Source organism: Acomys minous (assembly GCF_964271855.1).
Source record: "Acomys minous genome assembly, chromosome: 1".
NCBI classification, from domain to species: domain Eukaryota; kingdom Metazoa; phylum Chordata; class Mammalia; order Rodentia; family Muridae; genus Acomys; species Acomys minous.
In genome coordinates, this window is record NC_140483.1 from 13,590,343 (window position 1) to 13,617,476 (window position 27,134).

Below are 27,134 nucleotides of genomic sequence, written 5' to 3' on the forward strand. Positions count from 1 at the left end.
ATATAGATTCTATTCACCCCCAACACCCCAGGAGGAGGCATGAACCCCACTTGCATGGGGACACTGAAGGCTCTGGAAGTGATGTGCCTCAAAAGAAAAAAAAAAGCCCCAAGTTAGCTGAGGAAAAGTTGGACTCTAGTCTGCAGATCAAAATGTTTCCATAATTAGGTGTTGCTGATCCTAGCTCCGCCCCAAGCCCCTCCCCCTTGCAGGGTCTCCTACTTCTGCCTTTGAGGGCTGGTACTCTGAGCATGTGCCATCAGGCCAGACTTGTAGTTTGGACATTAAGCATCTCCACAGAGTCCCCACAGTGGTAGCACTGGAACGTTTAGGAAGAGGCTGTGAGATCCCAGTCTCTTCCTGTCTTTCACTTTCCACCATCATGTGCCTCTATAAGCCCAAATGCTCCTGGGGGTGGGGGTGGGGGGTGCAACTAATCATGGCCAGAAACTTCTAAAGCCAGGAGACAAAAGTAACTATAAGCCGAAAGCTGTCTGTCAGATTCATGAAAAACTGCATGATAATCCTCACACGACTTCTAGTGACAACAATAGCAGCCTCACTGCTGTCAGAGTTGGAGTGGCCTGGTCATGAAGCCAGTGTCACCAGGTGCCCTGATCTCCAAATCCACCAATCCACCAGCATCACACACCCACTGCCATAATGAAGAGGCAGCTATTGTCGGCTTGGTTCCTGGCTCCCACGCTGTGGTCACACAACCGTTGTACTAACAAAGGCTTAACTGGCACTCAGATTGGGGGGGAGGGGAGGATGGGAAAGAATTCTATTTGCCAATTTCTGTGATAGAAACACTTCCATCACGGGCAATTTCCAAGTACTGTGATGTCAGTGAACTTAAGGCTGGGAAGAAATGATTGGGAACACGCACTCACACAGCACTCATGTTTCTGCCACAGACAGGAAGGACAGTCATAACCTAAAAGGAAATATTAGAATGCAATGTGTTAGGAAGTAGGCTTGTGACTACACATCTCCGTCTTCCGTGTAATCAATCTAAGCTTACATAACTTGGGTTTTAACAGTGGCTGCACTTAGCAACTGCTAGCAAATCCCCTGTAAATCTGAACAGTTGGTTCCTGTAAGCCCCATTGAACCACTTCAAATACACAGCTTGCTGGAAAAAAAAAAAAGTTGGTAGCCAAGGGTCCAAGGCCTAGAAAGGCTTCTCTGGGGCATTCGGGGATGGTCGGTGAAGAATTGCATGGGGTGCAGGAGCTGGCAGGGACAGCGGCAATAGTGGTCAAGGCCTGGGAGTTGTCATTTTGTTGTGGCTGTTTCTGGCCCATAAGCAGCAACTGAGGTCTCCTTCAGGTACTGAGGGAGCTAGCGGTGAAGAATGTGCTGGATGTTCTTCTTTGCAAAGGAAGACCCTCCCCTCCCCCCCCCCCAGAAACGCCCCAGGCTGTGTCCTGAAGAATCTCTGCCTTGCTTAGCTCCTTTCTCCACCCCACAGGAAGAGAGTCCTGTCGTAAGAGCAGTCTAGACTCCGTGCCTCCTCACACGCCTCCTCTGCCTCACTTTTGGGCTCAACCTTGGAGCAGCAGTGAGAAAGATGACAGGTTTGGCTCTAAGGGGCAGGGTGGGGGGTTCTACACAGAGTCGCGTGCCAGAGCACAGTGTGGAACAGAACAGGCCAAAGTCCCCTGCCCCCCCAAAAAAGAAAAGAGCTATAAAACGGATCTTCGTGATAGCATACTGTGAGTGCAATTAATTGTTGTCAAGCATTTTGCTGGCTGCATTCATCTCTTATGTGGGAGAATAAAGCTGTCATAACGATGGCAATTTTATTCAACATTGGTGCAATTACCAAGCCTAAAAATAGGGAGCAAAGGGGGGGGGTATTTTTCTTGAGGAAGCTGAGCCGTTACCCCTGTTGCGTGCCTGGGACAGTCACTCCCCCATCCTACCCCCAGGAAGGAGAGAGGACAGGAAGAAAGCGGAGGCCCAATGAGCATTGCTATGTGCTGCTGTGAGGCGCATCCAGGTTTTGTTTGCTTGTTTGCTTGCTTGCTTTTGAGACAGGGTTTCTCTGTGTAGCCTTGGCTGTCCTGGACTTGCTTTGTACACCAGGTTGGCCTCAAACTCACAGCAATCTGCCTGCCTCTGCCTCCCGAGTGTTGCGCCACCACACACCGGCTTCTAGGGGTTTTTGTTTGTTTACTTTTTCTACATAATCATCTGGCACGGAGGAAAGGGGGGCAGTGAGGGAGGTCCAGGGAATGAGATTTCCAGGGAAAAGATTGTATCCTCCCTGCCACGAACGGCTCTAGACACAGTTGACCTATCACACCCATGGGAAGCAGTATGCACCTCATGTGATGGATGAGAAAGCAGTCTCAGAAAAGATAAGGGCCACAAGGTTCCCCAACCCCAGTCTCTCTGATTGCAGTCGGCACCCCAAGTTGCTTGCTGTGGGTCATAGTGAGACCTGCCACTTGGTCTCTGCCCTGCCTGTTCATCATCCTTTTCCTTCCCTGCCCCCCCCCATCCCATCCCATCGCCCTTCCTACACTGAATCACCCTTTTGCAAATACAGAAATATTAAGGTCGCAGAAGTAAAAAGACTCAGATTGGCAACCTGACCAATGTGACTTGGGGCTTGGGCCTTGGACCTCTGGAAATTTTGTACCAAAGCTTCCACCTCCCGATTAAAAGTCAGTCATGGTTCGTGCTTCCCAGTGTCATTGCAAGGATTGAATGAGACGGGTATGGAATGGCTGGCAGGAAGCCGGGGCACTGGGTAGAGTGTAGAGAGCAGGGCAGAATTTTCTTTACAGAGTACTCACTGTTACCCGGCACAGCAGACACGAAGGCACAGCATCCTTATAACCAGCCAGGGCAGAGCCGGCCTTCTTCCCTCACCTCAGCAATGGGAAACACGACCCTGAGGTCTCCACCATCCAGGCCAAACACAGGGCGGCCACACGGGGCTACAGCAGGGGAACAGGGCCCATACTCTGGGCCAGCTCAGGCACAGGCTACGCCTCTGAAGCATCCTGACCTATGTTTGGGTTCTAAACTTGCTCAACAAAAACATCTCCTTTGGATTCTTGAGGCTCTGGAAAACTTAAGACATTTCTCCTGCCTTGCTCGCTCTTCTTCCTCCCTCCCTTCCTCCCTCCCTTCCTTCCTTCCTTCCTTCCACAAGGCACACAATGAGAGACAAAGTTAGCCCCACAAGCGAGATCATGTGGGAAGCAGCCCACATGCTTTTAAAGCCACGCCTCTGAGCAGCTGTGCATATCTGCGAGTGGCACTGCTCAGTCGCAGTGGCACCTGGCACGCACCTGTGCTCCATCAATAGCCGCCCCCTCCCCCCTGCTTATTTTTACCATCAGGAAAATGAGCCTCTCCTGGGCAACTGAAAATCTGCTGGAACTCTCATGAGATCACTGGACTTAGTTTCCAATCACAAGTGATGCCAGGAGTGGGGGCGGGGGGCGGGGGGTGGGATGTTTTTCTTTCCTAAAGGTAAGAAATGCCCAAGAGGCATCAGCAGTTTTAAAGGATTTTAAAGGACTAAGGGAAGAATCTCTCACCTCCCCTTAAAGAAATCCATGCCCCTAAACACTCCCTCTAAAGCTGTATGCTTTAAAATCTTTTCTCATAAAAGACAATGCTAGCCACTGAACTTCAGCAGGACCCTAAGCTATGGGGAGGTGGGGAGGTGGGGGGGTTGGGGGGTGGGGGGTGGAAAGGGCACCAGGCTCATTGTCAGGTCTTCTAAGTCCCTCACTTTAAAACAGAAAACAACAGGACCGCGTTGAGGATTCACTGTGCCAGAAAAACAGTCTATGAAATGTAAAGCACTGTAGTATGAGCTGGGACCATTTACCGCTCAGGGATGGTGTCAAATCGATCACTCAGGAAGTTGGTGCGTGGTACGGGCCTCCTTTGTAGCTCTGAGTTTTCCAGTGCCACATTAGCCATCTTTGATATTGATATCTCCTGTCAAAAGCTACTTCAAGCCCCTGTGGAAGACGGCGGAGTGTAAAGCGGATTCATGGCGGGAGGCACGCAGGCCTCTTCCTTGCCTTCTCCCTGTCAGTTGGTTTTTTGCAAGCTGATGATGGAGTTAGCTTTGCACCTGCCAGCCAGGCTCCCGTGCTTGCTGGTGGTAACTAGCCATCCTGGGAATGGTACCCAGCTGAGACCGTGCAGCCTCAATAAGGAGCAAGGGCTCCTGCCAAGGAAAGTACTCTCCCCAAGCCAAGCTCCAAAGGCTATGGTTTTATACTGCTGGCCCCTCGGGGAGGCTGCATTTTGTTTTTGTTATTTCTTGCAAACTTTATTTTTTTCCCCTCCCTATGTTGTTTTCTGTAGAATTTTTAGAAACATGGTGTCTTTTTTTAAACTGTTTTTTTTTTTAAACCTACTAGTTTACCAACCATTTGGAAACATATCCAGCCCGGAATAGGTTGACGTGAGAGAGCTGGTGAGGTGAACCGCTAAAGTTGTTGCTGCATTTTAAACATAGCACACAATGTGTTACACAAACACCATTCAAAACCTGAGTCACAGAATCCAGATGGGAGCCAGTGTGTATATAAATTGTGTGTGTGTGTGTGTGTGTGTGTGTGTGTGTGTGTGTGTGTGTGTGTGTAATGGTAGCAAGCAAGGAAGTTTGGGGAATCAGGTCAAAACCATTGTGCCCAATTTAAGCATCATAAAAAATCTCAGCCTTGTCACTATTCACACCCTTTCATACAACTCCCACCCCAAAACAAAGCAAAAGCCGAGTGGAAAATTCTAAATAAGCGGATGTCCCCACATTGAACTGAACGGCACAAAGGCTGTGAAGCATCGATTGAAGTGATAATTATGTTGTCTCACTTCCTGGCTGTCCATAGCCACACACAGAGCAGCTCTCTGTTTCTGAGCTTCAAACTGTTTTGTGGTTTTTTTGTAGGCATTGGCTCACGGCAGCCAGCTGATTGGCATGTAATGACTCAGATGAATTTTTGGTGTGGTGGCAGAACACATCTTGGGATGGTGAAGAATTCACACCTGGGACATGTTGCAAACACTTTAAAAATCCATTTTCCCCCCACTCCCCTCCCCAGTGCACATTGCACGTGACTTGCCGCCAACACGCTACCCACAGCCAGCTCCGGAAGCCACTGCTTGAGCTTCCGGACATGAATAGAGCCTGAGAGTGACATGGCAGCAGGCTCAGGGCAGGCTCCATAGCTCTTGGCCTTGCACTTAGCAAAGCATGTGGCCACAGCTCTGGGAAAAAAAAATATGGCAAGAGTCTTGGGCAGCCCATGGTGTCCTGGAGGGTCTCAACCATTCCTGAAGACCCAGCCTTGGCCCCGAGCCATCCCATCCCTTGGTTGACACCTTCCAGCTTCCGGCCTCATCCCCGCCATCCAGACAGGCACTCCGTGTGAACTTGCAAGTGAAGCCCATGAGGGAAGCAGTGACTACATCTCCAGAGGCTGAGTGTCTCAGCAGGGACAAGATGGCAATGCCCGACGCTCAGAAGGGCTCTGCAACCCATGTGGGTGCGAATGGAGAAGGCGGCAGCACACAGAGCAACAACGGACACACACGGGTAACGTGGCCCTGTCGGCTGTGTGGTTCCGGTTCCTTCCATCCAGTCTCTGCCAGCTGGGTGGCTCCATCATCGCTGTCCGGTCCTCCTCTTGCCACAGCCACAGCGGTTTCCAGCCTTGGCCTCTCCATCGGCAGGGGCTGAGTTAGGAGCTCACTAAGGTGTAGATCATGCTGAATGCAAACAGAAGTGGGAAAGCAGAAGTCAGCAGGAGCCCATGGCTTTTAACAGCCTCCTCCCAAGGCTGGAGCCCATTGGTTCCCCCTCATTTCTGCCTCCGTGGTCTCCAGCTCACCTACACTGTGCTACAGCCCACAACGCAGAAATGAATGTCTGTTAGGATGGCATCCCATGAAAGGGAAGTTGTCTCTAGACGTCTATGAGCACACTCATTGGATGATTACCGTGGCTCATCACCTTTCCTGCGATTACAGCCCAGCTGCCTATGGGGTAAGGACAGAGAAGAATCCTCATGCTGGCGGCTGCCATATGCTTACACGGTGGCTGTGTCCAGGGGCCTCCAGGTGATGCTACTTAGTGGGTCAGTTCCAAGATCACTGTCACAGATACCAGTGTGAGTGCATGAACACAGTTCCTGGGGCAAATGACATAAGTGATGCTTAACTGGGTATAGGTCCCCAAACCTCCTGCTTTAGGGGATTAGTAGTGACCAGTCAGGGAAACCTGCATTCCTGTGGACTGACAAGGACTTCACAGGCTAATACTGTGAGCCTAATGAGTTGACCAGAACCACAATCTGCTGCTGTGTAGAAGAAGAAAGAAGAAGAGGAGGAGGAGGAGGAGAAGAAGAAAGAAGAAACAAGCCTTTTGAATTAGAGACCCCCACCCCTAACTCTAACAAGATGTCTAAAAAGCAAAAACCAAATAAAAGAACCTAAAGAACTTACACTATTTTCCCTCTAACCCTGAACGGCTGGGAAACCAGTGAGAGCCCCTCGAGTGGCTGGAGTGACTGGATTCCTAGAGCCAGACACAGCACATGCGCCCAGGCCCCACCGCTCAGGTCCCCACAGCTCACAACAGATCCACCACATTCTAGCCCCAAAGCCAGTCCGCTGCCCATTGCAGGCTGCGCCTAACTGTGGAGAGCCCCGTCTAACTCACTGTAATTCTTTTTGTTCAGTATTAACTGAACACCTACTATGTACCAAGCACTCTTCTCAGTGCCGGGGGGATACAATGGTGAGCGTGTAGGCTGCGCCCTTGCCATGAAGGAAATGCAGCCAAGCTGTGCCAAGAAACAGCATGGATGCCTACTACATGCAGTGCAGAGATAGCAGCGAATGAGACGGAGGGGTCTTCTGCCATCTGGAGACCCATGTGCAACGTCAGTATAGTTGCATAGGGAAGAAACAGACAAGGAGAGAGCAGTGTGACCCAAAGTAATGGGATGGAGTGATGCGTCAGTGACCACTGTGGGCCAGGGCTACACGCGGAACCCTTCTAGCCAGGCCTGTGATCCCAGCTATTCAATAGAGTGAGGCAGAAAGTTAAGAGTTTAAGGGTGGCCCAGGCAGTTCAGCAGGACTAGGTCTTAAAACAAGGAGTAGAAAAGAGCTGGGGGCACATAACACGGCGGCAGATTACTTGTGGAGCATGGATGGGGGTGGGGGGATGGGGGGCCCTAGGTTTGCTCTCTGGGACTAGGAAAGAGGACAAAAAGAGGTCAGGGGAGGGAAGGGGAGGGGAGGGAAAAGCAGGGGAGGAGAGGATAGGGGAGGGGAGCATAGGGGAGGGGAGGAGAGGGGAGGAGAGGGGAGGGCAGGAGAGGAGAAGATAGAGGAAGAGAGAGGAGGGGAGGGGAGCATGGAGGAGGGAAGGGGAGGAGGGGAGGGGAGGGGAGGGCAGGAGAGAGAAGGGGAGGGGAGGGGGTAGGAAATGAGTAGGAGAAAGGGGGAGACAAAAGAAAGGAAAGGATGTTGGAAAGTGGAAGGAGGGAGAGGAAAAGAGAAACGGTCCTTCAACTGAGTAGACAAATGTCCACGCTGGACTTGCTCACCAGGTTTACTATATAGTCCCAGCCATGTCACATGCAACCCATAAACATCACCTGCCCCACAACACATTCTGAGAAGGGGGGAGTGGTGGGAGCCACGAGGCTAGCACAGTACAGTAGAAACATGGCTCATTAGTAGGGTTTTCTTAACCTCTCGGCAGCCCCCAGGGTCTACATCTCAACATGTAGCAGTCCTCATCTTTGGCTTCACGGGGCTCCATTGCCACACACAGCCCGGAGGCTGCTCTGGGGCATGGCCCTGCCCTTCCTCAACAAGGCTCTGCACTCTGCCAGTTCTGGGCCCGCGTCTGGGAATTCCCTGGGAAACAAGGTCCTCTAGGAGACATCAGTGGCACATTCATGTTGAGTTCCGAGAACGCAGGCACACTGAGCTGGTGTGTGGGCTGCAGAAAGGCAGAGGGGCGCTGCGTACAGCTGTGGTTTGAAGACACCATGAGTATGCTATTAATGCCATGGCAGACTGCAGCCAAGTTCAATGGACTACAGGGGACTTAGTCACAGAATGACCACACCCAGCTAAGGGTCCGGGAGCCTCCAACACTGTCCACGCTATCTATCCCTCTTGCTCCATGGTCCGGCAGAGGGCGGTGTTGCTACCTTTGGCTCTAACAGCTCAACTTCAAAAGAAAGGTCCTGTTTCAGTTTCCTAAACTAAAGCAGATCCCAGGATAATGGTCCAGGAGCCAGGGAACACACAGCCTATCGATGTTTTACTGGTTTTAAAGAGGGGCGCTGCTATCTGGGGACAGGCCACTCAGCCTATGACTGCAGGTGGTCTGTACCCTAGGGAAGAAAGTAAGGCTGAGGTTACTCCAGAGAAGAAACGCTACCTCTACCTCTCCGGAGAGTGGCCTCTGCCTTCAGACAAGCTTTTCCCACCCTCTGCAGCCCCCCCCCCCATAGCATCCAGCTGGAGCTCTAACGCCTTTAGCCAGGATAAACTGCTGGTCACCTCAGCTTCTCCGAAAAGGCTCCAGGGGACCTCAGACTTCTCTAGCTCGAAGCAGGAAACATCCAGACAGACCCTTCATGAAGGAGAAACTCTGTGGTTGGAGTAACCTGTGACTTCATGAGGAAAGCACTAGAATAACTCTGTGACTCCCCCCCCCCCCAACTCTTTATGACTGAGGTGAACCATGAGGCTATACCTCCCTAGATGCTGCATCTACAGGCCCTGAGGATCCAGGGGAGAAGCAGGAGTGAGGCAACCTTCTAGAATGGCAGGTCCCCCACCTCAGACACATGTAGCAGAGCCATGTAGGAGTCTAGACAGTAGATCTATACTGAAGGGCCTGGGAGCCAGCCGCTTGTCTCTATCCCCTGGCCCTCACTTTGATAAAGACTTGTCTAGGGGCTGGTTATACACGCAGTTTGAAGTTCAGTCTTTGAATCATACTTGGTGTGACCATTAGCTGTGACCTTGGGAAATGTTTTTTTACCATCACAGATTCAGGTTCCTTGTTTTAAATACATGGGGAAGGACAGAATTTATCTGATAAATTCCGCAATGCATATGGAGTTTGTTTTTGAATATCTGGCAAACATAGCCTCTTCCCAGCCTATTACACCCAATCTGAACCCAGGGATGACTGTGAAGTTAGTGCCCCAACCTTCCTTTGCCTCTATAGACATAGCACAGGGGTGTCTGGGGACATCTGTAACCCTGCAAAGGCAGGGACAGGATAACAAGGTGATCAGGGGGGGAAAAAAAACCCAGGAATGATTACAAAAGGGATCAGGAGACATTTCCAGAGCAAGCAGCCTCTGGAGTACAGGCCACAGGATGACAGCCCACAGCACTCTGCTGAGCTAGGGCGTTCAAGTGACTGAGGTGAAGAGAGAGACCCGGAAGCGGAGCTGCAAAGTCGGCAGGATTTGCTCAATTACGACGGGTGTTATGAAACATGGAAGAATTGCAGCATAAGCACATAATGACCCAATGTGCCACTCTGTGGGGTGTCACTGCCACTGTGGGGGGTTAAGGGCCACTATTATGGTACCCAAGAATCTTCACAAACAGAACGAGGGCAAGGGGCAATGAGGCTGGGCCCCTCGGTTGCCTGATACCCTGATGAGACGACTTGCTGAGCTCTGAGGGGCAGGGAGCCCTGCTGGGAAGAAGCCCTTGAGATCCCTCAGCTGCCCCCTGAGAGATGTTATTAGATGTTTCCCTGAGTTGCTAAGGACGTGAACAGAGGCATCTTCCTTTCCCAGAAACCCTTGCTCCTGAGTCAGGGTCAGACTACTGGGGTCAGATCCAACTGGGACATGTTCTCCTGTCATCGGCCACCTCCCCAAAAGCTACCTCTGCAAGGTCAGCCTCAACTCCCCTTCCACTTGCTGCTGAAGCCAAAGCCAGAAGGAGGCGGGACTCACCAATACAGGTAGTAGAAAAAGGAGAGGAGATAAAAGGCCAGCTTACACCAGGCCTCCTTCTGACAGTAGCTCAAGGTGTCGGCGTTCATGACAACTGGTGGGTCGTAGGCTAGTTCTGAACTGTCTGCTGGGCAGTGGAAATACCTGCAGGAAAGAGAACATGACAGGGATGTCTGAGGTGCAGGGCTCCCCACATTGTCAGGCCAAGGCCCCTTAGCATTGTTTGTCTCTTCCCTGAAGATCATGCCTCCCGCTAAGGTCAGATTCCAACCATTGCAACAGAGTGACTCACAGCAGGTGCTGCAGCCCTCTGACAGATCCCGGTATCACAGAAAGGTGGTCTGGCAGAAGAAAACTGTGAGAGTGTGAATGCTTCCTCATAGGCCCCTGTGTGTGGGTACACTTGGCTCCAAGCTAGTAGGCCTGTTTGGGAAGGTTAGGGAACCTTCAGGAGGTAGGACCTCCCTAGAGGAAGTGGGCAGAGTTATACGGCAGCCCCACTTCCTGTCCCAGCTCTCTGCTACACCCCCACCACCACCACCACCCTACCCCACCCCCATCTACCAAGATGTAACAAATAACACTGCAAGCTCCTGCTGCCATAGATGGCAGGGCGTACTCTCTTGAACTACGAGCCCAGAAAGCTCCCTCCTGCTTGAGGTTGATTCTGATAGCCTGGTGTCCCCTGGGAGGCACAGAGAGCTCCCTTTGGGTGTAAACATGTGTCGATGAGAATTATACCAGCATTTTCTCAGTGTCTCTATTCTACCCTCAAACACTATGTGCCTTGGGCTATTGCTCACTACCCAGACTTTGATTTAAACTTCTGAATACCATGGAGAGACATTATAAGTCATTTTTAAGGGTATGAGTTGCTTCGGTGGTGGTAGTGTGGTGGTGGTGATGGTGGTGGTGGTGGTGATTGGTTGGTTGGCTGGTTGGTTGGTTGATAGAGGGACCTAGAAGAGCAAACAAAACATTGGCCATCTTTGGGGAAGCTGGAGTGGGAACTTTAGGTAGAGGAGTCCTCATGAAAGTCCACGTCAACCCCACAGCTGCTGAGCAAGGCCAGGAGGGCTCTCATGACAACTGGGACCCTTGCAAGTGTCCACAGCTCTTAGCTCATGTCCCACCAGCATCTGGAGGGCGTCCCTTCCCCATGGAGGCCAGGATCCCAGCGTGGCTGGAATGGCCCAGTGCTGAGTTTTGGTCACTGGGGGGGTGGGGGTGGGGGTAAGTATCCTGAGAGGCAGAGGCACAGGCTGCTGCTCTTGCCAGGCCTGGGACAGTGGCGGCTCTCCATCCTGAAGAAACACCAGGCACGGGCCTGGCCTGAGGACTGCCGTGATGGCACACACTTGCAGAGCTGACACCTCGGTCACCTTTTCCTTCCCCCTTCAGAGAACTGCATTGACACTACCTGTCACTGACACTATGCTAAGGCAACATCAGAAGCCAGATTCGATGGCTGCTGCCAGCTCGTAGCCCTTGGGCCACTCACCTGTTGTCTTCTCCACAGCAGATTTTGAAACCTATTTGCTGTCACTGTGGCTTTGTTCCCAGGTGACCTCATTAAGTGGAGGCGGAGGGACAGGGTGACTGAAAGCTTGCTGGAGAGGGCTAAGACTGACTCTTCTGCTTGCTGCTCACCAGACTGTCCTGCCTTGGGTCAGTCGTCCACCCATCCTGGGCTCAGCTGTTGAATGGGGATGAAAATTGCCAACCTCAAAGGACGAGGGTGACACTGCACCACAATGTGTGCAAACAGCCTCCCAAGAGCGGCAGCCAGGCCAGCTTCACTGAAGCAAAGTAAGTGTGAGGTAGAGGGGATTTGTCTGCCAGAGACCACGGCATGAACCTGACCAGAAGGAGACAGGTGGGCCAGGGGGAGCTGATCAGTCTATAAAGTGCAGCAACCCCTGAACTCATGTTACAAATGCTGGGCACGGGGCCGTGAGGCTGTGATGTCAGCGCTAGAGATGTTGACACACATGGCTCCCTGGCTCACAGGCCGGCCAGTTTAGCCTATCTAAGTGAGTTCCAGGCCAATAAGAGACTTTGCTCCCTCCCTCCAAAAGGTAGGTGACACCGGAAGTTGTCATCCAAACTTGACACACACGCACACATGTGCACATATACATGTACCTGCATATACATAAATACATATCGGGGCACAGAGTAAAGGAAAAGAGAGAAAGGGAGGGCTCTAGGATTCTAGGGGTTTAAAGACTTCTCTGTTGTCGCAGATATGAGGATAAGTCGTAGAGACTTTGCTTGACAAAGTTCCAAAGATCTCTGGCTAATCACCACTGCTCCTAAATATTATGTATGACCCAGGTATAATGTTTTTTAGGAATCTGGTATTTCTCCTAAAATTGTTTTTTTTTCTCTCTCTCTCTCTCTCTATTTCTCAGTCCTAAGGAAAATCATACAGGGAAAACTTTTTCCCACAGAGAATGTTGAAAGAGGGCATCTGGCCAAAGGCTTGAGACAATGAGAGAGTTTTTTGCTCTGACTGTGAGCACCCAAGCAGAAACTGCATGTAAGAAAGACCTTGGCATAACAGTACCTGGCTAGATACTGTTACCTGTAGAAACATTTCCTTAGAATCTGCTTTGAGAGCAATAGAAGGTGGGCTTGGAACGTCATGCTTTACAGATATTTTACAGTAGAGGACCCCTTGGCAGTTAGCCTAGGCTTGGATAGCACACCTGATGGTCTGGGACTGGGAGTGGGTCAAGTTTTTTCTTTAGAGACTATCTAGCTCAAGCTATGTTGCTATGACCATCTTGTAAACACATCGGCTTTAGCCCAGGGAAATTATGATTAAACTTTCCTGTGTATTGTTTAAAAGATAATGAGCAGGTTATTGCTGACCGTTGCTTGAAAATTGATTGATTTTTGTTGTATGTTTTCTTGTAGGTTACAGAACTTTTTGCATTTCCTTGTTAGTCTGTTGATTTTTGATTGCCCTAGTGATTGTAAAAGATGAAAAAAAAATTCATGACGTAATCTGTAATGAAAAAAATTGAACTTCATTTCAATAAAATACTGGGGTTGGCCCAAGAAGAGAGGACAAGCAAGTTAACAGATATGAGGGAGTAAGGTAGAGTGAGATGGGGAACAGCAAGAGGGATAGAAAGATGGGGAACAGCAAGAGAGAAAAATGGGGAACAGCAAGCAAGGAGCCAGATAACCAGCAAGCAAGACAGAGACAGAGACAGATAGACAGAAAATAAAGCTCTCCTGGGCTTTAAGACCTTCAGCTTGTACCACATATGCCTGAGTCTCCGAGTATTTTCTTTTTCCTCCATTCCTCAACCTCGCCTCGACAACTAGTTCCTCTAGCTAGTTGTTCAACCAACGGTTGGTTGCGCTTAACCAGCTGTTCACCGCCTCCTCAGTTCTCCCTACTGCTGATCCATGTCTCTTCTCTCCTCTTTGCTATTCCCAGAGCTGGTCTTGGGCAGCAGCACCCCATCTTCATTCTTTCTGTCTTTTGTGTTCTGGTAACTTCCTAAAAATAAGCAGGTTAGGCAATCAGGGACCCAAGAACCACGAGAAGCTCTTTACAGGCCGTGAGACCATGGCTGCTCCCTACCTCCGTACACACGTTCCAGGCGTGATAACAACGTCCGGCTGTCCTTTTCCTCGCTTGGGACAAGTGCTAGCTCTGAGATTAGAACTCAAATCTAATGTCCGTGAGCAGATTGGGTTTTCTTTATTTCTGTGCGGCTGGAGATAAAACCCAAGGCTGTGCGTGTGCAGTAAGCACGTGCCTCACCGTCAGGCCTTCTCCCCAGCCACAGGAGAAGAGATCCATCCAGGGCTACATGTAAGGTAGAGAGGGAGCACATGGGCCTCTCACAGGAGATATGACTGTCACCCTCATGGCTGTCCAGCTTTGAGGCTCCCTCTCTCTCTCACCTACCCAGTCCCTGGCCAGAGCCTGTTCAGTTTACATCCAATTCTGTTCCCTCACCGTGCCAACTCTCACTGGCCAGGACAAACCCCCATTATCTCCTCAGCTCTTTTATTTCTTTACCTGGAGTTCTGTCATTTCCTAATGAGATTGTGACGTCAATACATCTCCTTCTGGCCCACCCTTCCCCCTTCTGCCAGAACCAATCACCTTCTGAAACAACACCTTCCTCCGCCAGAACTTCTCATGGCTTTCCAGTCCCTGCAGGTCTCAGGCTCTCTGTCAGGTCTTCTTGGACCCTCCATATGAGATTTCCAGCTGCTTGTCAATTGTATCCTCTAAGAGCCCCTGTCCAACCACGTAGGAAGACAAAAACTGTCCCCCAAACATGCCAAGTGCTGTCTCACTTCTGGGCATTGGTACATGTTTTTCTGGACTTCTCCACATGCCTCAGACTACCATAATGGTATCTTTCTCTACATTCCTAGACATAGTCCTCGTATGTCTGTTAGGAATAAGCTTCCTTCTGCTGTTAGGATATACCCCAAGATATAGATTCATATATGTCTTCTTTTAGGAATTCCCCTCAATGCCTAGCAAGTAGTATGTGTTCCATATGTTTGCTAGTGACAGAGTGGAATGCTCTCAGTGTGGCTAAGTCAAGGCTGTGTTTCATGGGAAAGTGACAATAACGGACCAACTGGCTTGGATTAAAAGGTTCGAGGGAGGCAACTGATCCACACAATTACAATCTCTACTTCCCTGGTATTTCCTACTTTTGCTCCATGCCCATCCTACAGAAAATCCACTTCATGTGACCAATATTTAGCATCATAACTGCCCATAAAGTCTAATGCAACTGGTGTGTGCTTTAGAGAGAGATAGAGACAGAGACAGAGAGACAGAGACAGAGAGTCAGAGAGAGAATTACACATTGTGCAGTTTGCCCCTTTAAAGTATACATACAATTCAGCAAGCTTTAGTTCATTTATAGAGTTGTACATCTGTCACTACTGTCTAACTTTAGACCATTTTCATTACCTTTACCCTCAAAAAACAAAGAAATGAAGGAAAAATTGGTATCCACCAGCAGTCATTTCCTGTTTTCCCTCATCCCTTGGAAACTACTAGCTTACTTTTTAAACTCCATAGATTTGACTATTCTTGAAATTTCATATCAATAGAATCATATAAGGTGTGACCGTTGCGTGTACAACCTTCAACTTGTATTTTTCTTTGCAGCGCATCCACACTGTAGCACATGAGTACTTTGCGCCTTTTTAATTTCCAAATAATGATCCACTGTATGGATATACCACGTTTTCTTTATCCATTCGTCATCTAATAGTCATCAACGCCTTTTACACATTTTTTGGCCACAGTGAATAATGTTGTATCTGCTTTTCACACTAACCTGAAGGACTGGGGTTGACTAACAGCCAAGAAGGATTTACTTCCAGCTCTGGGGAGTTAATTTCATTCTAGGTAGCTTTGTTTGTCAACTTGATACATCTCACAGGAGAGCCTCAGTTGAGGAGCTGCCTAGATCATGTTGACCTATGGGCCTGTCTATGAGGGGTTGTCTTGACTGTTGATTGGTGTAGGAGAGCCCAGCCCATTGTAGGTAGGTGGTACCATTCTCTGGTCAGGTGATGCTGAGTTCTATCAGAAAGCTGCCCAACCATGAGTCGGCCAGCAAGGCCAGCAAGAAAGAAACAGTCTTCTTTCTGCCTTCAAGCTTCTGCCTGAGTTCCTGCCCCTCATTCAGTAATGGGCTGTACCCTGTAAGATAAGACCAGCCTGTTCTTCCCTAAACTGCTATTGGTCAGATGACCCAATCACAACAGGACTGCATCTAGAGCAAGGTTTCTTTGAAGTGATGAAAGAAGGCACCCAGTGGCTGATCTATCTGGGCACGCCATCATGAAAGGCACACGGGAAGGGGGACGGACCAGTTCCAGACAGACAGACCTACCTCCAGAAGTGATAGAAAAGCAGAGGAACGTTCAGCCCCAGGGTGAGCCACTCCTGAGCGCACAGGAACATGACGCAGAAGAGGCTGTGGATGGAATACTCTGGCAGCACCAGCTGGAGACGAAGCAGAGATACAAGGGCCTGGTTAGAGGGAGGAAGTGCTCCACCCACTCACTGCCCCCCAACCCCATGCAAAGGCCCTCCCTGCAGCATGGCCACTTCCCTGTAACTGGCCGTTTTCGGAAAGTGCTCCATGTTTTAGACACAGTCCCAACTAGACACGGGCCTCTGTACTTGCCTGGGGAAAAAATGGATGAGGTTACCCAGCATCTGGCCTGTCTGGAGAAACTAGTAATGTTTTTGTCACCTTCCATCTGCTTTGCCCTGTGTTGCTGGCTTCTCTGTACCCCCCTCTAGCTAAAAGGTGTGGCTGTTCCTAATAAAGGAGGGCAAGGAGAACAGAAAGGCACTGGCTGGTGACAGGCAGGTCAAGAAGAACCCGAGAGAAAAGCCAAGTCGCTACCTCCCATGTATAGAAAAAGCCCACGTTCTCGGAGCTAACATGCCAGCCCTGCTCTGCCACACGCGTCTCTACACTTTGTAATCATCACTTCCACGCACTTACGCCAAGTAATTAACATGTTAGAGACAGCTACTTCAGACCTGGATCATCCATCACAGCTCCGTTCCCATCTCCAAAGCCAGTGACAAAACCCTCTGAACGATGACAGGTCAGAGTTCACGTCTCTCTATCAATCATACTGCTCCTCTTTCTCTGGGACTTCGTTGCTAATGGAAGCTGTGACTAGCTGGGAGGATCTATTACCAGTCCCTGTATGGAGGGAGATACTTAACAGAGACAAGCTTCCCTTTGTGGAGTGAGAAAGAAAAGCTAACAAAATCCTCCTGCTGTTCTGTGTGGGTCGTCCAACTGCCTCCGAGTATCTAAAACACTAAGCAGGCTCGTCCCTCGACACCAGGAGACTTCAAGTAGCAGCAATGCCCTTGTGGTATAGTTACTACCCCTCCTGTTTCTCCAGGCATCCCTTGTCACACTGAGGTGGACAATGTTGGGTGGGACCTTCCTCCTCCCAGACCATACTGCACTGACCTGTACCATGGGACCCCTCTACACCATCCACTCCTTTCCACTGCCTGGCCTTTGGAACACAAGACATCACATGTCCTGGATCCCAGCAGCTGGGAGGGGCCCCATGGGCTGTGAGTGGAAACCATGTGAGAAGCTTGGAACACTTAACAGCCAGTGAAAAATGCCCCAAAGTCCTATTTTGTTCCCGCTGACATTGCAAAGAACACTTATAACAATGGGCACACTCCACCATCCTGACGCCATAAGTAAGGAGAGAGGCCCCCAGGCAACCTGTGATGGGTAGAATAAGAGCAAGGCAGAAGCTTCTGTTGTTCTGTCTGAGCTACTCAGAGTCCTGTGTTGCTCCTCACTATGACACACCTTAGTCCAGCTTGTCTGATAGTCAGAGCCCTAGAGTGAGAATCAGTGAGAAAGGAAAAGCTGTGTTCTTCTTCCCTCTTCATCCTCCCCTGAGCATCCTTCCAGATCTTTGTTTAATAAGCCATCGAGGCTGCTCTGATCTGCTCCCATTACTGGTTATGCTGAGCGCCAGGTAAAAGGCCACCAGGCAGGCATAACGCTTATTCGTTCTGGTGGGCAGCCAGCTCAGACAGAATAACTGCTGCTGAAAGGTGTCCCACCCTTGGACCCACCAAAGCAAGCATAGAAAGGTTGGCTGGAATTCTGACCATACCATGGCCAGTGTCATCCCTTAGCACCGGTGGATACTGTTTCCTGTAACACCGCTGTTGAATGACACCAATCCCTGTGATTCATTGAATGGATTATAAATAGAAACCACTTCATGCAGGCCACAGTCTGCTGAGACCCCATGTCCCACTTTCTGTAGTTAAAAATAGTAAGAGTGGTCTCACTATAGGCATCGTGGGGTTGCTGGAAAGATGACAGGTCAAGCCAGGCTTGCCTTCACACACCTATGAGGCCAGGCTAAGGTTACAGGATACATACATGGTGAGATCTGGTCTCAAAAAAATCAAAGCCTACAAAACAAAAGGCAACAGTGCATGCCAACTCAGGAATGGCTGGAGGCTTTGTGATCAAGGCAGAACCACTCTGTTAAGGAAGAACAGACCTAAATATGCATGGAAACTAAAGATAGGCTTTCTAGGAGACAGGGCTAGCAAAACCAATGGGGTTCAGGAGATGGCTCAGTGGTTATAGCACTTGCCGCACATGCATGAGGTACAGAGCTTGGATCCCCAGAAGCCCACATAAATATCAGGTAGGCAGGGTGGCCTACCTACAATTACAGCCTCAGAACGAGGAGATCGGGGTTGATCAGAGCAAGCTGCCAACAAGACCAGCCATAAAGGGCAAGCTCTGGGTTTGAGTGAAGGACCCTTGCCATCATGACTAAGAAGAAGAGTACTTGAAGATGCTCTCCACCACCAACCTTGGTTCTCTACGTACTCATACACACGTGGGCATGTGTGCACACACGTTTGCCCACACACATGCAAAAACATGTACACATATACACTCACATCCTCACACACACACACACATAAACACACTCACACTACATACATACACGCAAGAGATGGAAAGAGAAAAACGAGATCAACCGAACAAAGAAGTCACTGCCCTGGCAGCTCTTTCACAAGCCACCAGAAGGGCCACTTGGTAGTGTATAGGGCAGGCCTGAGGCCAGGTAGGACTAGAGTGCCTGCCACGCCCTTTCCACTTCTGACTTCCTGCCCAGACTGTAGTCATCAGCTTCTACTTGCTGGCAAATATCCGCATCTGGATAGTCCCGAGCCACTTTGACTGAACCCCAACATCCTTCCAGGGCCTGAAGACCTTCCTCCGGAGCCTCTGGTCTGTCTGAGGACAGCACCTCTGCTTCCTCTTCCTCATGAGCCAGAATGGGGACTCTTTCCAAACTGACACTGTCATCTCTACCTGGCACTTTGATCTGCTCTTGTTTTTATTGCTACTACCCCCTTCAGGCCGGGACCCTGTACCTCCCCCAAAGCTAGTGTACGAACCTAGCAGAATACAGTCCCAGCAGACAGGACCCCTTTGCCCAGAAGAGACATAGCTCCTTTCCCTGGCTTCCTCCACGCATGGCTCTAGGCTTTCATTCATCTACATCCTCGCTTTCCCAGGAATTTTTTAAAAATAAAATTCTTTTTTGTATACCAAAATATGTGTAGTTTTATTGGTAATTTAAATAAAGTAGTATGTACTTGGTTTTAGCCATCTCAAGCATTTAAAAACACATTGTATAAAATCAGTACCCAAACAGACTAGAATAATAATCTAGAATTTAAAACTCTTTTTTTAAAAAAATTATTATTAAGTTTGTTCTAAAAAAAAAAAACCCCCACACATATACAGTGCTAGATTCTGGGAGGGAAGGAACCATTGTCTCCAGTGAAATTCTTATTTAAATAAGATTTAAGCTTATTTTTATTTGTGGTCTAAATATTTTTCTCCCTGTCACTGTAGCTCCTTGCTTGCTCATGCATCCACCCATTTGCTGCCAGGACACAGGTGGCTGGCAGCTGGTAGGCAAGCTTGTGGCTCTTGGGAGGACAATGCCATGTGACAGTTTTGGGGTTCTCTTCAGTGTGCTGGTGGAGAAGTGCAGGAGTGATGTATTTGAGGTGAGGGGACCCCCTGAAGCTAAGGAATGGGGCAGATGGTGAGAGACAAGCAATCTGACAAGAGTGCAGGAATCCAGAGGGCAGGATTTCTGAGAAGAAGTGTGCACATGTGTGTGCACGTGTGTGTCCTTTCTTTTTTCTTCCAGCTAGGCTAGCAGGGTTTAAGTCCCAGCAATCCTCCTGTTTCCACTCTACCTAGAGCTAGGGTTACAGTTGTGCTTTTTTCTGTCCTGTTGGAGATTTGAACTCAGGACTTCATGCTTGCCAGACAAGCCCACTCACCACTGATCTCCAAAAAGAACAAACACAACCCACAGCCATGGAAGGCCCACAGCCATGGAGGGCCCACAGCCAAGGAAGGCCGACGGCCGCAGAAGACACACAGTGTAGCTTGAACGCTGTGGCGGCTGCAAGGCTTGTTCCCCCAGCTCTGAATATGTCCTGTCAGCTCAGACAACAAGCTTTCTAGCCGTAATCACACTGGGCTGACATGATGAGCATTATGTAAATTCCTCCCCGTTACATAAGGATCAACCACATGATGTGAGAACAGCAGCTAACTACACCAGGCCCTGTGGCCCTTATCTGTAGAGCCCCACACCTGCTGGCGAAGGATGCAAGCTGGACTATGAAGGATGGTGCTGCCAAAGGTGAGCCAGCATCAGAGGATGAGGTCGCTAAGGCAATGGGCGTGGTCTTCCTATTGTGAATAAACACATCCTGGCGAATTCCCTACTCAGAAAGTAACTTGCCCTTCTTTCCTGAAAGTCAAAGAAACTGTCTGCAGCCAGATTTGGCTTCCTGCCCCTCAATCTAGATTCCTCCGTCTTCTCTGACTGAGCAGGCTTCCAGCCTCCCCAAGTGGAAAGAGAAACAAGCCATGGCTGCTTAATGGCTTGCCTATCAAGCCACAAAGCGCTGGTCCTGGCTGCATCCTCAGTAAGCCAGTTTTCCTGTGTGTCTGCCAGGACGTGTGACCCCCAGAACAGAAGTCCTCCTGGGCTAAACAGAAGTGGGGTGATGCTCTGCTCTGCCACCCTGTACCGTGGAGCCCATCCCTATGTGTTCTCAAATGAGCAACGCTTTGCAGCAGCCCAGGGTCCTGGTTGGCTTACCAGAGCAAGGGGACAGCAGGATGCTGGTACGGTTTGAATGTCCCCCCAGGGGACTATGTGTTAAAGGCCTGATCCCCAGGACGGTACTATTGGGAGAGGTGGGGCCTAGAGGGAGTTCTTGAGGTGACAGGAGGTGTGTTCTTGAAGGGGATCCTGGAACACGGACACACACACACACACACAACTTTCTTTGATCTCTCTCTCTCTTTTTTTTTTTTCTTTTTTCTTTTTTTGCTCTATCATATACCTGCCATGGCGCACTGCCTCATCACAGACCCAAAATTGACAGGGACAACCAGGGAAGGACTAGAACCCAAATCAGCTTTTCTTCCTCATAAGCTGCTTACTGCAAGTGTCTGTCACGTGATGGGAGCACAGAGAAAAGCCAGCATGCTTAGGAGACTAGGATTTTGCTGAACTATGAGTCTGGGCTCAAAGTGTCTCTGTGCACTGTCAGGAAGCCTCACTCGGAAGCTGTCTGCACTGAAGAGGCCTCTTCTGCTTGGTTACCCTAAGTGGTGATCGACTTGGGGAAGGCACTTTGTCCCCAGGGAAGCCTTTAACCCTGTCACCTCAGGACCTGGGATCTCAGCCCCAGATGGCCTGGGGGAATCAGCTGCCGAGGCCCCAGCTTAAACTGACTTGTGTTTCCTCTGTTAAAGGACCCGGACTTGTTAACTGTTCTGAGCTCCTGGGACCTGCACTGTGGTCTGCCATCTATTTCTAAGTGGTAAGCCAATGCCTCTAAGCAACTCAGCACACAGAATTACGGCCTAGGGTTATAATGGGCAATTTTATCTGCGCCAGCAGCTACAGGTGTGGCTCAGGGCCCAGCCCTGTCAGAAGCGCCCATGAATGCTCGCATAGAGTATTGTTTTCATGCTGGCCACTCACAGCCAAAATCAAACTCGTATGGCTGACCTCAGAAGATGGGGACGGTCTTCAAGAAAAACAAACAAATCGTCCCCTACACCTCTGCCTCCCCCCACTCCTCTGTACCAGGAACGTAAGGAGAAATGTGGCACAAAGGCAAGGGTAGAGATCGTCTGTCTGAGTGGCTCAGACTCGAAGACAAGAACATCCCTTCTCTCCTCTGTAGATACACAATGGTCCTCCCAACACAATGGTTCTCCCGACACAATGGTCCCCCTGGGCACAAAGGTTCTGGGCGCTCTTCAGGGCCTAGAGGGATTTCTCTTTCCTAACCTACTGCCTGGGCCTCTATAGTTCCATCACCCAGAGCCTTGGGTGTGGCCTGACCCTTGCGGTGTTCCCTGCTCCTTGGGTTCTGTTTCCACGCTTGCTGGTTCTCACTGATGTGGGCACCTCCAGTCCCCACTACCTTGAAAGCCTCAGCACCTGCCTGGTCAACCATCTGCATAAAATGCACATTTCCCAGGCTGCCCACTGGGGAAGCTCTCGTCTGGTCCCACAGGAAAAGCGCACACCATACCACAAGGAAGATATTTCCTTCCCAAAGCATTCATGTGGGGTGGGGGTGGGGGGGCAGGGGGGCTCTGTTGCTGGTGGAAGGCAACAGGGGACAAGGTGACGGGATAGATAGATGTGGTTCAGTGTCAGGGTAGGCCTGACCCTGCCCCCGCTCCCCGCTCCTGGACAAGATGGATCACATTTCTGTGAGCTGCAGCCACTCTCTGTAGTTCTCAGGTTTTCATGTACTTCAGAATCATCAGAAGTTTTGCTAAAATGGGGGTGGGGGTGCCGGGGGGGGGGCTGCCTCCTCTCCTTCCCCTCCCGACTCCTGAGCTTCAGATTCAGCAGTTTGGGAGAGGTGGGGGGGATTGGACAGAGCTGAGTATCTGACTAAGAAGTTCTCTATGAGCCATGAGGACAGTGCTCCTCCATGCGTGTGCTCTGCTCTGGACCAGCACCCCTCCCCCCCACCCCACCCCACCCCACCCCACCTCCACCCCAGCTCCAGCACCCAGCAGCTTGTTAGGAACGTAGGGTTTGGGTCCCAGCCCAGATCTGCTGGAGCAGAACCTGCCTTGGAAGGCTCCCAGGTGGTTTATATGCACGTCAAGGTCTGAAAAGCACTCCTCAACACCGACTATCAAAATAGGGTGGAGCTGCCTCGGAACAGCCTGTGGACTTCTTACAAGAGCTCCAAGTGCGGGTCTCTGCGTCCCACCCTAGACATTTCCCAGGTGTGGCTGTCAGAATATTTACACCCGAGGTTACGCCTCAAAGGTCTCGCCAGAGCCCCCAGGCCTCTAGCGGGGTTCAAAGCTTCTCCAGCACTTCACTGGGACAAGCTAAGCACTCGGGGTGCTTGAAGACTGGGGTCTGATGGGGAGCATGTGCAGTCAGGGGCAGCTGAGCCTAGGCCCTGGCTCTCTAGCACTGCAGTAAGAGAGGACCCCAAGGCTTCCCCCGCCCAAGGCTGGTAGCATCTGCTTGGTATGGCAGTAAGCATGCTGGCTCCCTCCTGCCTCCAGAGCCCCCCCTCAGATTCCCTTGTATTTTCCTGTGCTAAGGCCACCTTCCCCCTCTCTCTCTCTCTCTCTCTCTCTCTCTCTCTCTCTCTCTCACAACTTCCATCTGTCTCAGTGTTTGACTGGACACTTTCTAGGCAAGACAGGCAACTGGCCCCTTTTAGGACCAAACTGTGGACCCTGGCCAGCAGGCTTTCCTCCTTCCTCCAAGCCTACCAGGTCTGCCTTTTTTTTTTTTTTTTTTTTTTTTTTTTTTTTTTTTGTCATGCAGTGATAAGACACACTCCAAATTCAATAGCCCCTCCTGCCAGGTTCCTCACACACTTGCTGACTGATTGGCCCCACCTAAGAACCTTGCAGGATGTGTGTGTATTGGGGGTGGGGGGCGGGAGTGAGAACTGAAGCCTTCCCTCACATTTCCAAAGGAACAGAATTCTCCTACAACTTGCTGGCAATTCAGACAGCTGAAGTTAACACTTGTAGCTAGCTAACTACCCACTCCTTTCTCCCTCCCCTTTGTTCTTTTTTTCTTTTTTTCTTTTTTTCTTTTTTTTTTTTAATCTAAGATGGAGATGAGGGGAGAAGAAATCGTATCCAGACTAGAGGAAACCACTAGGAAATGTGTCTGGCTGTGTGAGGGAAAGGGCAGTGACCAAAGGGAATGTTCCAGAGGCAGAGGGCAGTGGAGTTAAGAGCCCCAAGCATGACGCACTCACAAGTTTTTATGTCCATACCTACTAGGTGAGCTCATAAGGTGGCAGGCCAGGAGGGACAGGACAATATGAAGACAGCAGTGTCTACAAATAAGAAAAATGGAAACCCAGAGATGAACAGGGCACCCAGAAAGTGCATGATAGGAAAGAAGAGGGGAAAATGTTCATCTGGACCAGAAAAGGGGATCTGGGTGCTTGGAGGGGATTGGCCTGAGTCAAGGATTACAGGGCTGGTTTTCTTAGGAAGGCAAGAGGTGTTCCTGTATTGAGATGGGAGAGATACGCACTTGATGCTGGGCCCCAGGGAGTGAGACTCTGTCCACCATGGAGGCTGTCCTTCACAAATCCTCCATGGTAGGGACGAGAACCCTTCAGCTGACCTCTCTTCAGACCCGGAAGACTTCCAGGAAATCATTACAACTATTGTGCCTGGACAGAGCCACGGGCGGGAGATGTCCTCTTCCACCCCCACTTTTGCTTGTTTGTTCATTGATATATAATCCCATTGTGCATGTGTGGAGGGCGGGGAACACAACTTTGTGGAGTTGCTTCTCATGTTCTGCCTTTCTGTGGGTTCTGAGGATGGAACTCAGGCCGTATGGCAAGGAGCTCTACTCACTGAGCCAGTCTGGCCAGCACCCTCTTCCGCCTATGTTTACACTACAGGGTAAAAATGATGGTGAGACTCCCCACCTGTAGCTTGCTAGTGTACTAAGTCACACCCGATGAGCTCCCTTCTCCCCAGCTGCCTCCCAGTCCACAAAGGAAGAAGCCCAGCTTGAGAAAACGGGGTGTCAAACCGGAAGGCCATTCCCTCCCTATCCACTGATTCCCAGTGTCCCTCCAAATGGAGCTACTAAAGGAGGGCAATTATGCACACATGCTTCAAGTACGTGACTTAACTAAGCCAGCCTGGGCTTCAATAGCGTCATCCTCATCGCCTTCCAAAGGAGAGCCCTTCCAGGACAGAAGGCACTGATTATCTCACTTAACAGCTATTAAATGGTGTTAATTACCTGGTAGATTCAGCAGGTTGGTAGAATTTTGCTCAGAACAAACAAAAGAGGGTGAACAGTATGAAAGAGGGAGAAGTGGCAGCTGGGAAAGGAGATCACACAGGCAGCCACCATGCGTCAATTAGGGCTTTGTTTATTCCTCTGTTTGTCTTCTGCAGTGCCAAGAATCGAGCCATGTGCTCTGTTCACATCAGGCAAGCCATCTACCACTGAGCAAGTTCCCAGTTCCCTTAGTCTTGTTTTTTTGATACAAGGTCTCACACAGGCTGTAGCCCAGGCTGGCCTGAACCTTCCTGGCTCCAGCTCACAAGTGCTAGAATTTTAGGTATGTGGCAAGATACCCAAGACAATGACTATTTATGGGCTAGCCTAACGGTGCCTGTGCAGCGAAGTGTCCTTACCCCACACCAAAATGCAAAGACGCAGCAGATGAGCCCAGTGACCTCCAGAGCCCTGGTAGAGCAGGTGGCCCAGGCCTGAGCACCTTCCTAAGTGTACACTCAAAACCTGGCCATGTGCATATAAGTTGGAAGACCCAGATTTAGCAGGAGTCTGACTTGGTAAATTTGCCTTCTGTGGAGAAGATACAGTAATATTGAACTGTTGCTTCTGGAATGGGCAGCAGTGGCAGCCTCTTAGAGAAATTGGCAGGGTCTGTTTCCTGTGAGCATAATGAGTCAATGTGTATGAAGCGTGGCGTGTGGTAACCTCCATAAACAACAGCTACTGCCTATAAGAGGAGACGTTTGACCTACACAATCTCCATAGAACGTTTCAGCTCAAATATCCCAACCACGTTGTTTAAAAAAAAAAAAAGGCAATTGAACTCCCTTAAAAATTAAAGCAATGTAAACCGTACGTGATGGCGTACGCCTTTTATCCCAGCACTTGGGAGGCAGAGGCAGGCAGATCTCTGTGGGTTTGAGGGCAGGCTGGTCTACAAAGCAAGTCCAGGACAACCAAGGCTACACAGAGAAATCCTGTCTCGAAAAACAAGAAAAAAATTAAACCAATGTATTGTCCCCCCCTAACCTAGTTCCAGGGCTTGCGAATTATTTGAGTCTTCTTCCTCCACTACTTCCTGTCCTCCAAAATGTCGAGAGTTTTGGGGAATCTGATCATTTGGGTGTCAACAATAGCTCGGCTGTTTTGAGGGCAGTTTGTTCCCTTGAATTTTTGCCAGAGTTTAGTCCCTGGAGTCTCGTTAATGGCATTCAGAGGGTGAAATGTCAACCCACTCCCCTAGGCAGCGCCTTTGGGAACTGATCAGGTCAGACCACTAAGCTAAGAGTTCTGTCTCAGATACTTTTCTATTACCATGACAAAATGCCATGACCAAAGCAACTTATTAAAGAAAGTATTTAATTTGGGGCTCAGGGTTCCAGAGGACTAGAGTCCATGACCATTATTACAGGGAGCAGGTGGCTGGCAGGCAGGCAGGCATGGTGCTGGAGAAGGACCCAAGATCCCAGACAGACAGAGTCAACTGGGAATTGCATGGTTTTTGAAACCTCAAAGCCCACCTCCCACTCATAAACTTCCTCTGGCAAAGCCACACCAGACAAGCCTTCCCAAACAGTTCCACCAACTGGAAACCAAGCATTCAAGTGTAGGCACGTGTAGAAGCCATCCCCACTCAAACCACCACCTGCTCCATAGCTCAATGGCAGCGGTGCCGTGAGAAAGGGCCTTAAAGAGATAAGCACTCACTGCAACCATGACCTGATACAAAGAAGGTCTCCACCAGAGCCTGCACCTGCGCCATGTTGTGTGGGGATGCCTGGCGGCATGGTTCATCCTTGAGTTATACCTCCAGGACTGTGAGCCAAACTAAACCTCTCTTCTTCACAAAGTAATAGAGAACAGATTAATAGAACTCAGTCATAAATGCTCTGGGGGTGGGGTAGGGATGGGGGCGTCAGCGTCAAGAGCTATAACAGGCACTGCGGGTACCAAGGCAGGCTATATGAATTACACCGCAACATACTCCAGGCATCTCCAGGAGCAGGTTTTCTAGCTCTGGGTTTATCTAGTACCTGGGCCAGTGGCTGGCACACAGAACAACTTTTTGTTGAGTGAATGAATAAACTAATATTTCGATCATTTCCCCAAACATACCTCTCATTGTCAAGAATATTTTTAAGTGGGAAAAATCCTGCCAGCAGTCTGAAAACTGAGGCTAATACGAGACTAAGTTGATAAGTCTCAGAGTCAGTAGGTTTGGCC

The 27,134-nt window shown here is 50.0% G+C and overlaps 1 protein-coding gene across 3 annotated transcripts in view; it reads right to left on the reverse strand.

Moving 5' to 3' along the window:
• Positions 1-4,282: 4,282 nt before the first annotated feature.
• CNIH3 (cornichon family AMPA receptor auxiliary protein 3) overlaps positions 4,283-27,134 on the reverse strand; it is a 240,433-nt gene continuing 217,581 nt past the window's right edge. The window contains exons 4-6 of one of the 3 annotated variants that reach the window (XM_084793952.1): positions 15,890-16,002; positions 9,993-10,136; positions 4,283-5,751 (exon numbers count right to left, since the gene is read on the reverse strand). In XM_084793952.1, coding sequence (XP_084650078.1) covers positions 5,724-5,751; positions 9,993-10,136; positions 15,890-16,002 — 285 coding nt within the window. In that variant the 3' untranslated portion in view covers positions 4,283-5,723. Of the gene's footprint in view, positions 5,752-9,992; positions 10,137-15,889; positions 16,003-23,913; positions 23,977-27,134 lie in introns of those variants that run through there. The other 2 variants (XR_014781417.1, XR_014781418.1) reach the window with 2 other exon arrangements.